The sequence below is a fragment of the Pavona decussata genome, unplaced genomic scaffold (assembly GCF_977016875.1).
Source record: "Pavona decussata unplaced genomic scaffold, jaPavDecu1.1 SCAFFOLD_114, whole genome shotgun sequence".
In the NCBI taxonomy this organism is placed as follows: domain Eukaryota; kingdom Metazoa; phylum Cnidaria; class Anthozoa; order Scleractinia; family Agariciidae; genus Pavona; species Pavona decussata.
In genome coordinates this window covers 7,071,111-7,086,335 of record NW_028145528.1, presented here as the reverse complement: position 1 = coordinate 7,086,335, position 15,225 = coordinate 7,071,111, and the positions used below count along the sequence as shown (strand labels likewise).

General features: G+C 38.9%; 1 protein-coding gene and 1 long non-coding RNA gene across 2 annotated transcripts; both read right to left on the bottom strand.

Moving 5' to 3' along the window:
- Window positions 1-861: 861 nt before the first annotated feature.
- On the bottom strand, window positions 862-2,059 carry LOC146470542 (uncharacterized). Its single transcript, XR_014867110.1, has 2 exons — window positions 1,394-2,059; window positions 862-996 (listed from the first exon to the last, which is right to left on the bottom strand). It is a non-coding gene; the product is annotated as an uncharacterized LOC146470542 (long non-coding RNA).
- Window positions 2,060-2,069: 10 nt separating this feature from the next.
- LOC146470541 (uncharacterized) lies at window positions 2,070-15,175 on the bottom strand. The gene is made up of 12 exons (XM_085122643.1): window positions 15,032-15,175; window positions 11,719-11,835; window positions 10,308-10,397; window positions 9,101-9,172; window positions 7,916-8,137; window positions 7,256-7,318; window positions 5,920-6,029; window positions 5,397-5,469; window positions 4,832-4,907; window positions 4,100-4,250; window positions 3,501-3,577; window positions 2,070-3,284 (listed from the first exon to the last, which is right to left on the bottom strand). Exons 1-12 carry the CDS (start codon window positions 15,077-15,079, stop codon window positions 2,662-2,664), a joined length of 1,722 nt encoding a protein of 573 aa, XP_084978769.1. The 5' UTR covers window positions 15,080-15,175; the 3' UTR covers window positions 2,070-2,661.
- Between the last annotated feature and the right edge of the window lie 50 nt (window positions 15,176-15,225).

Genomic DNA, 15,225 nt, shown 5'->3' with positions numbered 1-15,225 from the left:
GCAGGTAAGCGCGTGCTTGAGTTTCAAGCGAATTTTAGCGAGGTTTTCGAAGTGGTCAACTCAAATGACAGGTCAAATTTGGCTTCGAGTTCTCCAACTTTCTCAAAAACTTAGTACAATATGCTGCACGTGGACCAGCCGCTGAGAGATAAACTGCTCAAGTCCGAGAAGCCATAAAAACACAGCAAAACACACGAGGTGAGCTTTTTCAGACTTAAGCGTAATTATTGTAGGTTTTCGAGGGAATATTGCTGTTTAATTTTCGATCGAATTTTAACACCATACTAGCTCTCATTTTTCGCTTTGGTGAGCTGTGGTGGCGGCTCCGCCGGAACATCCTACGCGCTGCTGATACTACAGGTCCCGGTTGTTTAAAACGCGGATAGCTTTTTCCAGTTGATAAATCGCTATCCAGCGGACAAAATGCAGGATAGCGATTTATCCACTGAAAAAAGTTATATCCGCTCTTTGAACAACTAGGCCCAGGTCGTGATAATGCCCATTCTCGTCCCCAGAGCCTCTTGTCCCTCTTAGCCGGCGGGGCCTTCGCTTCAGTGGCTAAAAGGACCAGGAGGCTCTGGGGACGAGAATTGATAATGTCTGGGTCAGCCTCGACCCCAGGTGCCAACCCATTTTGCAAAGAAGCGGGGTACAGGGCATGATGGGAAACACACGAATCTCTTTTTAGTCAAACGTGACGCGCGAGACGAGGTAGCATTTAAGTGGGGTCTACCTTCTTCTCTGAGTTTTATTCTTTCCCCAGAAGGGTTAATTTTTTTTCTTGCTTCGTATTTTTGGAGCAAACCATTCCCTTTCCCGCAAAAAAGAAAAGAAAAAAAAAATGCTAACGAGGAACAACGTTTTGTTATGCTGGTGATAGTTGTTTATAAGTTTATTCACCGTACTACAAATTAAGCAGCGGGACAACTCGTGTGCAAAAATGAATAGTCACAGAAACTAGTAAGTTTCTGATGCACAATAATTTAAGGACGGTGCCTACTAATAAAGAAGTATTTTTGTTTGGTTTATGATTATGTAGGGAAAGCAGATTTTAGCAACGGCTATTGAAATCCAAAAAGAAATTGGGGGGTAGCCACGCATTTTTTAGAGATAATTAAGCAACAATTATTCTAAAAAACAGTAAAATACAAAGAAATGTATGGCGTTTTGTTCAAAATTAAAGCTTTTTTATCTCTGAAAAATGCATGGTTACCACCAATTTTCTTTTTGGATACCAAGAGCACTTAATAAGTTCTGCTTTCTCCGCATAGTTTTAAACCGCGCAAAAATATCCCTGTATTAGTAGGCACCACCTATAGGAAACGAGAGTATCTCGAGATACGCAAAACGTATGCGCAGTAACAAAAGTAGGCACCGTCCTTAAGGCCGTAACAACTCGGGGGCCATAAAATTAATTTCTAACTGTAAAATCGTACCACCGATTATCGTCGGAATTGTACGTAAAAATTATTTTTGTAGATTACAGAACTATTATTATCATTAATTAACACCGCAAAGTCTCGTATGACACACCCGCAGGTACAAAGCTATAATTAAGATGTACCTTTTGAGAAGTGCGTCTTGTTTAGAATGGTGGACTGAAACTTGCGCGGATTTTACAGTTTTTTAACGATAGGCTTATTCATGAAAATAAACGGATTCAATTTCGTTGGGTAATGTGCAATATAGTCTAATCTTATTCCCCATAAAGGGTGAAGTATCTCGTCATAACTGACTAACATAAATTCCCACTTGTTAGTCTTCTTCAAAAATATAATATCTCTTGACATAAAACAATACGGCGAAAGCCAGCTTCTAATCTTATTTTAGAATAACGAGAAACATGCGATAAACGCCCTAAACCTCGTATTAAGACGAATCTTTTTAGGGTTTTCCACAGACTACCATAGCAAGCCCAAGTCAAACAGACCTGGCCAAATGACAACCTGTACAAGTAGAGAAATGAACCGTCAGAACTTATAGTTACACTTTACAACCGGTGCCAAGCGCAGGAAAGTCGTGCAACACACGCGGCGGTGTGTTTGCATCTGATTGGCCAGGAAAAAGTATGGCCAAATTAATGTGCCTGCGGTTTGAGTCTATGAATGACATCCATTCATATGAAAGCCACTTAGGGGTACGTTGTTTATTATACCCTAAGAGTGATCTTACTTTTCATGAGGTCCTAAATGAAATCCTAAAGTCAGTGAACGTTTGAATGAAAGCCCTTGGCAATACTCTCCAGTGATGCTACTTGTCTTTTACTATCGCTGGTTATATCCAAACGCGGGAAGAAACGCTATTCTTTTAAATAGAATATGGCATATTTTATCACCGAGTGCTTGAAGTTCAACTACCCCTCGAACTATGGTCCTCAAGCTGGGTACTGGTAACTGAAGTTTGAACAAGTGCTTAAACTTGGCTTAGAAAAATCTTCAAAAAAAATTAACTCATTGGAAAGGAAGTTTTCGAAAGTTCGCCTAAAAAGACATTCAAAATTCAAATGTTTGATTGAAATCATTTTAAAACAGGTCATGTATTTGGGTTACTCTAACATACCCACGCAGAGATCCAACCGAAGGTGTTTAGCAAAACGAAAATAACGATTTCTCAACGCATTGATTGTTAACTTCTGTTGGGTATGAAACGGTTAAATTATTCCTAATCAGAGCCGTTGTTTGTTTTTAGGAATTTCGCAAGTTCCGCGTCAGACACAGATTTTCGATCCGGGTCTTCGCTATCATCATGTTCCGTTTCATTCAGATTGTTTATATCTGGTGAGCTGGGATGGGAAGAATCGTTGTCTTTATGAATGCCATTGGAATCCGCAAAGCTCTCAAAAGCACTAAATTCACTGTTGCAGTTTCCTTTATGCCTCGCTGATTCTTCTTCATGTGGACTGTCTTTTTGTGTTTGAACAGACGTCTGTTCGTCCGTTATATCATTGACACCATCATCATCATCCTCCTCATCATCATCCAACTCCAGGCAACCGAGTTCTTCAAGCACATCTCCTGGGCTTCCCGACACATTAACTAACACCCCTTCCTCTACCTCGCCCTGGAAGGAGCCCAAATCCAAGGAGGGACTCCGGGGCCCCTGGTCCCACCCGGGGGATGAAGGGGAGTCCGGTTCGCTTCCTCTACCCGCATCCTCAATCGGATCGCCATCCCCACTGTGACCATTCGTCCGCCGCTCTTCTTCAGGAAATAACGCCTGTAGTTTGTCATAAATCACTTCTTTACTAAGCTTGTCAGCTTCTGTAGAGCCGTATCCGCGGTGACCTGGCAAGAGAGACAATTTGTTACTATGTGATGCATAACTGTGGAGACTGGTATACCTTTCAGGTGGGTGAATTGAATTGCAGTTATATTTAAATAATCGTTACACGATGAAAGCTAAAAGTTGAACGCAAGAAAAATCTTACAATAAACAATGGATGCTTAGTGGTCAGTAGTAAAACCAGAAGACGCAGTTAGAGACAGTAGTGCAAGACAAACCTTGTAGCGACCACAAGCCGGACACCTCTAGGGTCTTCAGTTTCTTCTCAAGTTCAGCCACTCGATGACCCAGGATCCTGATAACAAATGAATTAGAAACTAAGGTTGATAACTTCACCTTGTTTGATTGTCGATCGTGGGATATCTAAAGAAGCTGAAGGGAGGACGGTAGACTTTACTCGAGTTATGCAAACTTCTTGAAATGTGAGCAATAAGTTTGCCACTGATTCGTTTTTGTTAAAATAAACGCTTGAGGCGTTTGAAATAATGTTTCAGGCTTAAAAGAATGAGTATAAGCCAAATGTAGACTTCTTTTGATCCATCAGTTTCTCTTAAAGGATGAGGCCACATTCCCACGTCAAATAAACAAATTGAGCATGTAAAGGAACAAATGACTTGGCTACCAAACAAATTCTAAAAATGAAAGTCAAGAAATAAGGAAAATTTTGATATTCTATTAGAGACCTACAAACAGGGAATAAAGAAAAATTGTGGAAATAAACTTGTAGTAACTGCGAGGACTGATCTTTCTTCTATTTGATTACTATTCTCCGTAACTAAACCACTAAGTGTCGTTGCTACATGTAGTATTATCTCACTTGTTAGCGCTTCTTAGATGCTGCAGGGCGGTGTCTTTTTCGGATAATGTTTCAGATAGCGAGTTCGCCAAGAACTGTAAGTCCGCCACAGTAGATGGTGAGGTACTGGAACCGAGATGTCCCACAAGATCAGAGATGAGAGAAGGCATAGCTAAGGAAGAAAAAATACATACTGCTGCTGACTATGACGAACAGGTAGGGGTGGAGGTGCGCTGTACAGGTATGTGTTGCCCCAAAGGGTGTGGGTTTGGAGGTGTTGGGGTCTTTGGTCTGAAATAAGGCAATTAAGCTTTGTCGTTTCGGTCTGCAGTTGAGGTTAGCTTGCCCTTGGGGTCTGACACTGCACGTATATTTCGTAAGGGAACCTCAATGCATATAAACATACTCATTGCTTTCCATCTTCAAGCAAGAAAAAAAAGAAAACAAAACAACAACAACAAAACAAAACAAACAAACAGAAAAAAAAAAAAAACAAACAAAGAGAAATAGAAGTACCCAAACTGCACATTATAAAGTTATAAAGTGCAGTTCACCTCGTCTGATACGCAAACTTCACAACTGAAAATGGGTTTAGAACGTTACATATCTTGGTCTAACATACTGCCACAATTTGGTGAACCAGACGGAACAATACAATACACCCGCACTGTAACGATCCGTGAATCTAAATTTTCCCGGATTCCCGGATGGGGACTAATAAAACTGATAATCCAGATGAATGTTCTCACTCACCATGTTTAGCAGTGCTTACATAGGACCCTGGAAATTGAGCTTGTAGTATCTTGTTCTTACGCTTCTCAAACGTGCTCTGAAGTTAGAACAAAAAATCATTAATTTTACCGTGTAATTCACTTACAGCTGTAGATGTAAAAAAACTGTAAAATATGCCTGATGTCGTATCTCAGAAGAAGCTGTCTTATTCTGGCAATAAAATCCAGTACTCACATAAAGACAGTCGGGTTGGCAACATGGCTACAGCTTAACCTGTTTTCTGAAGCATGCTTAGCAACTACAATGTAGAAATTATTATTACTCCCCCCTGAATGCGATGCTAGTCCATTGCAGGATACCCCCGCCCCCAGCAGTATGTCGCCAGTACCAATTTATACGCCTGGGTGAAGAGGGAGCAAAGTTAAAATTTCCGACCTTCAGATCTGACATATCCAGCATGCTAATCATTACACCACTGTGCACATCTCCATGCCAATCTACAGCAATCTTCATCACCTGGTCACTTCATTTACGAATCAGACGTCAACTGGATACTTTTGAAAACTGTTCTCTTCACTGTCCTCACCTTATATCGAGCCAAAGCAGAGACTGCCATATTTTTCTCTTCTTTTAGCTGCTTTATTTGCTCTTTTAAGTACCTTAAAAGTAAATATAGAAATACAAAAACAAAGGAAAAATGAAAATGATTGAGTTAGCAGGTTCCTGTTCCCCCCTCCCCCAAGACACACAGGGTCAAGACACCTGTGTACAGAAGTCTGTACATAGTGCAAATAGATCTTTCCTTGACGGCTTATGCTTGTTGCAGTCACAAATGGAAGACTTGCTAGATGTAAAGCTATGTTTTGTCATGTGGATGAGACATAAAGAATGATTTACATGCATATATACATGTATACACCACAAGAATTAATGTATTGTTTAACTGACATTTACAGTTGAATCTCTCTCTAATCAACCATGACTTTTATATGCATGCTAAATATTAATTAAAGTATTGTGTGTTAATTGAGAGCAGTGATAAACAGTGTGACAAATGTTTTCACACAAAACATGAATACACAGACAAGAATAATATAACATGAACTCACCTGTTTTCCATCAGTACAGAGTCTATGTCAACCAGTCGTCTGTCATCTGCCCCAAGAATATAATTCAACTGTGTGTTGAGTCTCTCTGACTTGTCCTTGTAGTGATCCCTCTAAAGAACAGAAAATAAATCCTTGGTTTAATAACTCATGATTGAATATGATTTTTTTAATTGGAATCTGCATTCCCTCAGATTGTGTTCTACAATAATTCACTTAAACTCCCATTGGGGTGGGTCAGCCATCAAAAGTGTAGTTAACTTTTGTTGATCATTTGGACTGGGGATTTGTTATAATTGTAGTACATGTCCATGTCCTTGCTTCCTTGACCAAGACACTTTAAATTGCGAGTACAGTGTACATTATCTAGCTTTCTCTCCCAAGTAAGGGAGGTCTGGATTTACAGGATATATGCTGCTAGTCCCACAGTAGTAACAACCCAAAGGTAGCATCTCCCTTAAAGTAACGATCTTAGGTTAACTTTGAAAGTTGTAAGTTAAACATGAAAACACACATGTACTGGTAAACTTATGGAACAACTGAGAACTTAACCCCACTCTCTAGAATATCACCTCGTGAACAACTCTCAAAGTCAACAATGGTAAAAGTGTGTTTGATCTACATGTAACAATAGAAAGGGTCATTGTGTGGTTCCAGAAAATATTCTGGACGCCTCCCCTATGGAAGGTCCACTAGAAATGTCAAGAAAAGTATGAAACTAAACAGGAATTTCCAGACAACCTTCTGTGAAAGTGGTATGGGTGTTTGCGAGAGGGTGATGCACTTAAGAAAGTTTTATACAGGGAGGCTCTACCCCAAAGTCCAAACCCTTATCCTTTCATATACATGTACCATTTAAATGGTACCCCTCTCACATACTTACAGTAAAAACACCCTTTCAAATTAACAAATCGAATGTGGTTTGGCGTTGTCTGCACTCTTATCGACAATGATATTCGTCATCACAGTGGTCAAAATGTTGTGGACTCACACAACTGACGCGAGCGGCGTTGTCTAGACTCTTATCGACAACGGAAAATTAGCCAATCAGATTGCGAGATTAGAAACAGTCGTGGTAAAATACCTAAATAACAGTTTTTCCTATCCTTTTCCACACTCAAGCTTGTGAAATCCCTGTCCTTTTATATACCTCCATCCTGAAAAAGGTACCCCTTTCGGGCGGAGCCACCCCGTAAAGTCCATTATAGAGAGGTGGGTATTTCCTACATTACCGTACAAACGTACCGGAAAGTTGACTGTCGCTTGGCTGACAAGGAAATGCATAATACATTATTCTTAGGATCTAAGTTGTTTTTCTATCAGCACATTTAACACACACCTCTATGGCAATCTCAGCTTCCTCATCACTGATGGCCAGTTTGTCTCTCTCCAACTCTGTTATCTATATATGTTCATATAAAACAAATTTAATGTATCATTACGATAACATTATAACATTCTCTTAACTCCTTAATGAATGTGCACTACACTACAACAAATGCTACAATAATAATTATTATTTGGCCTTATATTCAACTTTGTAAAGGCTGGTTTTTGGGTGGGCATACAGAGTTCTGTGAATGTGTTTAAATTACATAGTGGAGGTGGGGGGTGGTGGGGGAGTAACTGGCGTACCTTTAAGTAGTTATACCGGTAACTCAAAAACAAGCCCAGTGACCCCCCATTTTTTATGGAACTGTACTCAACATGTTTACATACCATTTTTGTTTGCAAAGTTTAAAAAATTCTACCAGAGGGGTTCACAGCCACCTTAAATTTTGAAAATTTATTTTTCAAAAATATTTTACTTTCTATACATGTATTGTTTGTAAATACACTGGGACTCTGCTGAATGCTTTACCTACATTATGGACTACAAATCACTCTGGAAGGCTGGTTTCCTAACTTAATATCCAGAAAATGTATCTCTCAGTCAACAATATGCAACCCTAACACCTACAATAAGAAAAATGTTTCAAATGAATTAAAATATTCATGCCTTTTCTTGACTTTTTTCTAGTTGTGATATGAGATCCTGGCGTGGATCCATTCCATCGTCACCAGTCTTGACACTGTTGCTACGCTTTTTTTGTTTAGCAAGTGCATCACGCAGAAACTGTATATCTTCTTGAGAATCGCGGTACAGTTGACGTAAGTCAGCCAGGTCTTTTTTTAGGGCCTTGTTCTCTCCACGAGACTCACACAGCAGTTTTGATAGTGTCTACAAATACAACAAAAAAGAGGTGAACAACAATGGGGCGGCACATTGGTGCTAAATGTAAAAATGGGAGGCTACAGGTACATGTAACAAGGACCATTTTCAGACAGCAAATTTTTTTGGAAAATTGAAATCAGTTACCTAAAACAAGGACTCAAACTATACAGGCAGGTTAGACGTTGCCAAGCTGCCAGCCATTTCATTGTAGATACTGAGTTGTCAACAATGCTGCCAAAATTAGTCTATGCAGCAAGAAATAATTATAGAATGTACTAACAGAATAATATTGAGAAACAGGCTAAAGATTAACTAAAAAAACAAGGGTTGTTATGGCCATATCAACTTGCAGTACTTTTTGTCACAAGTCTTCTTCTCACCCAAGATAATCTTTTTAAAAGACATGTTTAACTTTTACAGTGCGTCTTGAAATACTGATTCCACACCCCTCACATCGTTCCTCCTCACTTCACTACATAATTAAAGCAGAGATTACATGTACATGAAGGAGCTACCCCTTTTATAGCGCAGGTCAAATAAGCATGGCATCAAAAGGTAAAAAGATTAAGGGGTGATGCTGCACTATGTTCAGTGAATGTTAGTACTTAAAATTGCTGTCACACAACTAAAAACTCAAGTCTAAATGCACCCCCATACATTTCCAAAGAATTTGAGCTTTGACAATTTGCCTCAATTAACTTGTTGGGATCTAGCTGTAATGGGTAGTGAATGTAAATTGGAGACCTTGCAAGATGAGACTACACATTTACATATATATATGGTTTTTTTTCTGTGAGCCAGACTTTCTTACCCATGCAATAGAAGTCATTACCCTGAGACGGCTAAATTAAAAAAAAAATCGAGACTACGAGACCCATGAGACTTGACTTTTGCAAGATCTATGCATATTTTTTGGATTGGAACACATGTGCACCCCTGCCCCCTATGCCTTCAAAACTTCTACATTACCTTTTGTTTTCTTTCTCTGACATTCTGAAGCTCTTGTTCCCACACACTGTTACCACAGAATGAAGCCCCTTTCTAGCATAATGTAAACAAAAAAAGCACGTTAAGTCACGTGTTTCATGCAACCAAAACAATAAATTGAGAATACCAATGAAGTAGGACTACAAACGTTTTTTTTTTACTTCTTACAAAGTAGTTTGTGATGTTGACTGTATGACCTACCTTGTGAATACCATATGGCATATCATTAATAATATTTGTAGACAAAGATTATTTTTACATCAGTCACCTTGGAATAATTAATAACATTATGTAAATTGAAAGAAATGTGATGGTATATTTCCAGCCTGGTGAATGAATGAGAATGATGATTATTCTAGAAAGTGACGCAGGCATACTCAGAAAAAAGAAATCCGAGTGCTCCTATCAGGAGTCGAACCTAAGACCTTCAGATTACTAGTTCGGATGCTCTACCACTGAGCTACGGGAGACTCGTGGGAGCTAAGGCCATTAAACTAGGTTCATGGGACAAACATCCTGCATACTGCTAGGATTTGAATGTCGAACGTGTGGTATATGACCTACCTAGTTTAATGGCCTTAGCTCCCACGAGTCTCCTGTAGCTCAGTGGTAGAGCATCCGAACTAGTAATCGGAAGGTCTTAGGTTCGACTCCTGATAGGAGCACTCGGATTTCTTTTTTCCGAGTATGCCTGCGTCACTTTCTAGAATAATCATCATTCTCATTCATTCACCAGGCTGGAAATATACCATCACATTTCTTTCATATACCACACGTTCGACATTCAAATCCTAGCAGTATGCAGGATGTTTGTCCCATGAACCTAGTTTAATGGCCTTAGCTCCCACGAGTCTCCTGTAGCTCAGTGGTAGAGCATCCGAACTAGTAATCGGAAGCTCTTAGGTTCGACTCCTGATAGGAGCACTCGGATTTCTTTTTTCCGAGTATGCCTGCGTCACTTTCTAGAATAATCATCATTCTCATTATGTAAATTCTTGCACAAGGAGAAACCTAAAACGCACATGATTATAACAGTTATTTATAAGGGCCAGCAAATGTCTCTTTTTGTTCTTTTGCCAGTTTCTTCGGTGTCTCATATCTTCACTTTAGAGGCTCTAATCTTCTCTTTAGAGTCTTTGGAAAATTCAAACCTGAATTGTAGCTGAATGGAGTACAGTAACTCTAGTACCTTTTTAACAGGTGTTGATACATTGGATTTCTCTGCTTGCTTGTTCTCTTGCTCTCTCTCTTTTCGCTTGTAATCATCAACTTCTTTCAGCTGTCAAGTGATTTGTAGTTTGTTAATTTATGTACTTAAAGCTTTATGAAATTATCCTTTGCGAGTGTATTGGTCATCAGTGAACAGCACTTAACATCTCCTCGCAATGGTTCAATGCCTCAGTTGCTTGGCAGGTGATGTTTGAAACTAATAACTAATTCATGGAAAATCTATTGGACAAACATCAGCCAACAGTCACACTGATCTCTTCACCTCTATGAATTCACAAAATGACCAGTTCTAAGCTGGCTTGATAGCTCAGCTAGTTCATAGTGCATTTACACCAGCTTCACAGAGATCTTAGGTTTGAATCTTGTTCTTCAAGCCTGAATTTTTTTCAGGTTAAGCCTTTATTTTCACAATTGCTTTAGTTGCTGATCTCTCATTTATTTATTCTTTCATTTGCAGTTTTCATACATCCACTTCCAGTAATCAGTAGATTATAATCAGCTAAAAGTTCATTCAGGAACTGCTCTTTATTTTTACCTAGAATCACTTTGGAGGGTGAATTTGATTCTTGGAACATATGGTAAGGAGAGATTAAGAAATTGCATGAAGTAGGCGTATTGTTATACCACTCACCAATTTTATTTATCAAGTAAACTAGTAATAATTATGGATTAATAAAGAGCTTTTGATCTCTAGTGAAATAATATTTTTTATTGTACCGATTGCCAAGAAATATTCAGGGAAAATGGACTTGTGGGGTACTTTCAGGCAGTGTCATAAACCAGTTGCAAAGTTGAACACAACAATAAAGCCTGGTTTACACGTACAACGCAAGCATAAGCATAAGCACAAGCATAAGCACAAGAAACTTACGTGTAAACCGGGACGACGCAAGCATAAGCACAAGCGCAAGGAAATTAAGCTGAAAAACTGTGACAAGTTGTCAGCGTACATTCTATTTACTCATGCGTTGCCATTTGCAAAATGGCGGCAGCAAATTTTTATGCTTCTGCGCTTGCGTATGTCACCTTATGCTTATGCTTATTGCGCGTGTAAACATCCTTGTGCTTATGCTTATGTTTGCGTCGTACGCGTATCAGGCTTTAGGTTTAATTATGCATGAAATCGAGGCGAGTGGCCAGTCAGTCTAAGATGGTGCCCAAACCCTGAAAATCACATGGCATCCAGACCGAAGCGAGTCAACCTGCTGGACTTTACTTAGACAGCGGGATTCAAAGCTCTCGCATGAAATCGAGGTGAGCGGTCACCCAGTCCAAGATGGTGCCCAAACCCTGAAATCGCATATCATCCAGAAAGAAGCGACACCAATAGTATGCGTTGTTCTAATGCCGAATGCAATTAATTAGCTTACCAGTTGTTTAATCTTGGTTTTATAAATGTCCCTTTCTCTTTGGCATAGTTCCAAGTCACTTGTTAGAATCTTAAGAGCCTCTCTTTTACTGTTTAGCTTCTTCTTGCAGATGTTATACTGAAAATTACAAACAATATTATCAGCATTAATTATCAACAAATGAGACCATTAGTCCTTGATCCTCTTTTGGTTTTACCTCTTAGGCTCAGTTGTTCCAAGCCTGATTAAGTTAAGCCAAAGCTAGTTAGTGTTAACATAACTTTCAAATTGATAACAGTTTAATTACCAAACAAATTATTTTTCCATGAGAGATTTGATTTAGCATTAGTTGGCTTTAGCACAACTAGGCTCAGGGTGTTGGGAGGGGGAGGGGGGAGGGGGGATTGCTCTTGCAACAGCAGCTTGGGGAAGGCAGTGTAATGCTTGGTCCTGCAAAGAACGAGTCTCATTTTTCAAACATGCTCTTTTCTATTTAAAAGGGGAAGTATCACGGGATTTTTTACCTCTTTTGTTAAAAATGGTGAAATAGGACCTTCACTTTGCTACAAAATAATTCTAGAACAACGAGATGAGAGAAATCAACTCAATTCTTGACAGGAACAACTCGTTCTATGTTCTAGCGCATTTTGGAAACAAAAATGCGAAAACTTGAAAAACATTAGCCTAATATTTTTCAAGTTTTAATCCATTCCGACCTACTCTGTCTCTAGCCAGGGGCACCAATCGACAGTTTTACTGCACTGGGGCGATAATTTATCACAAAACTAGACAATTATGTTTTGTTTCTGTTGTCAGACAAGCATTTTTGGGTTTTGAAATTGCATCAAATTATCGTGATACTTCCCCTTTAAGCCTGAATGCCTCAACCTGTGACTGTGCTTAACAGTTACCCCATACAGTGGTATATCCCTGTCATATCCCCTCTTTTGCTACCTCGAAGACTAGAAAATTTCAAGGAGACAGGAGAAAGGTCCAAATAATCTTGTGTGGGGAGGGATAGGGATATTTTTAATGGAGCAAGGGAGTGAACCTGACACCTATTGCCCACCCCACCCATTCTACAAAATCATTCCCATTCTTAGGGATCTTTCCATTTCCTCATTTCTAGGATGGAAAGAGGCATTCTCTTAAAATCCGTCTCTCCTTCAAATCAGGAAATTTTTTTATACACAAAGGCTATTTAGAGTATTTGAGACCAAACCCCTTTGTATAATTATAATTGATAAAACCTGTCACATTTTTTAAAGACAAATCAACCCAGCAACTCCAGATGTTTCCTGATATAACCCCAAAGCAAACAAACAAACAAGCAAGCAAGCAAACAAAACTAACATACCCTCAAACGAAACACTCGAGAAGTGTAACTCTCATGTAACATTAGTAATCAGCTTTTTATTCTTTTCTCACAATTTGCCGGTGGGAAGGTATAAATACAATGACAAGCACAAAGCCCTTAGACCGATATCCTATGCTCATGAAAGCTTGTTATATTTAATTAGTATAATTACTCAGGTGATTATAGAGATTCTGTTGATCTGATTGGTCGAGGATTGCGTCATATCCTGCTATAATCACCTCGCACGAGGTGATTATAACGGGAGCACTAACTTTCAAAATGGCGACTTAGCGATTTGTTGACGTTTCTAAAAAAGAAGTAAATAGGATGAAAGAAAATGAAATTCCGAAAGGCACTAAAGATGCAGCTAAGTCCGAGGTGATACTTTTTGAAGGCAAGAGATGAAAGTTTGCTAATTGTAATAAAAAACCCTTGTAAATTGAATGTTGTCGATGTCGATGACTTAAAATGAAGACAACAAATTAAGCTTTAGTTAAATTCGAGCAAGATTTTCTTTATTAATAGAATGATTTCACGAACAAAACTAGTTTAAGACAGAATTTGAAAGCATGGAAGTAAACAAGATGAATGAATGTCTCTCTAACTTTTACCTTTCAGTGACGAGAAAAGAAAACAGCTTTTATAATCTGAAAACTAGTTTGTTGTCGGTTCGAGCGGCTCTCGACCACCATCTAAAGTCACCGCCTCACAACAAAATATTTTCATCTGTGACAACCGTGTACTTGTTTGGTGAAGCCAAAAAATGACTTAATTCCTACCTGAAGCAGCTTATCTCCGAGGGCAATTTATAAACGTCCGTTAACCGGCGAAGCCATCATGTCAAGAAGAAATTGTGCAATAAAATGTTATTGCTAACACTTGTGATCCGGCTCGAGTTTTATGCCAAACAGCCGGGTTCAACTCCATCTATTTTGGTAAACGGGTGGGAGAAACCCAACATTCATTCACAGAAGTCAGTGCTTCATCTCAGTGAAGCGGCAGTTAAAGAATACTGACATTCTGCTTGAGGCCGTGTGTAGTTAATCGATTGCGCATGTGATTGCGATTGAGCATGTGATCGGCAGACTGCGCGTCTCTGTTCATTGACGCCTGACAATTTGAAACAAACAAACAAAATCGACATTTCTTGGGAGGTACTTGTTTTTCTCTGATAATCACCTGAGTAATTATACTAAAACAATTATTTGCCTCAGGCTCAGTAAATATTGGTAAATATTCCCCTCAACTTCGTCTCGGGGAATATTCACCAATATTTACTGAGCCTTCGGCGAATAATTGTTAAATAGTTTGTAAGTTTATAATTGAATGTACAGTCATCTAAAATAGAGAGTGAGGAGTGCCTGGGCAGTACATGTATTGTATCTGGGAAAAGCACATACAAATTTGGGAAATTTTACTTGGTGATCGTTTAATGGCAGATATCATGCTATTGTTCGCACAAGGCTGTTGAAACAAAAATCACCATTGCTCACTGTGAACTAGCATAAGCGAACATGTAAATAATATATGAGATAGAAACTCTGATCTCGTTCTAATAACAAAAACATGGTGCTTATAATTTTAAACACAAAACACTTCCTTTTTAATATTATGTTTATCTCAAGAGCAGTCTAGGACTAAAGCAATAATCTTAGCGTGACAAAAACGACGCGGAAAGCAAATAATTATGCGGCTTGATAACTAAATTTAAGCTTAAACTTAGTGCTCAGTATGATTTAATTCTTTGCTGTCAGACATTCGGTATTGATTTTGGTTAAGATATGCAAATTCTTCAGGTTTACAAGAATATCGGAATTCTCGTTACATTTCTCAAAAAAGGTCCTCATTTAAGGTTAGTAAAGTCTAAGAATAAAATAAACTATTAAACGGATGAATTAATTGATCAAGCTATTCACAACTGTGCTGATCAAGAGTTTAAAATCAGCTGATTTTTTGTGTAGGGGAATACCAACTTACTTCGCTCACAAGAATAGCCCATTCTCTTTCACTTCTCGCCAGAGTCATTCCATCGAAGCCAGCATAGGCTCAAAAGAGAACTACACTGTAAAAGACAACTAATCAATAATAAAAAACAGCCCGATCCTTCGGTGCGTGGCAAAATTTTTGTTTGCATAGCTGATGAGCAGGCTGATGAGGGAATGAGCTCTAGT

Coding starts and splice junctions, on each gene's coding strand:
- LOC146470541 (XM_085122643.1), bottom strand. CDS start 15,079: ATGACTCTGGCGAGAAGTGAAAGAGAATGGGCTATTCTTGTGAGCGAA. Junction 9,173..10,307: donor TATCAACACCTGTTAAAAAG/GTACTAGAGTTA, acceptor ACATTATGCTAG/AAAGGGGCTTCATTCTGTGG. Junction 4,251..4,831: donor TGTAAGCACTGCTAAACATG/GTGAGTGAGAAC, acceptor TTTCTTCCTTAG/CTATGCCTTCTCTCATCTCT.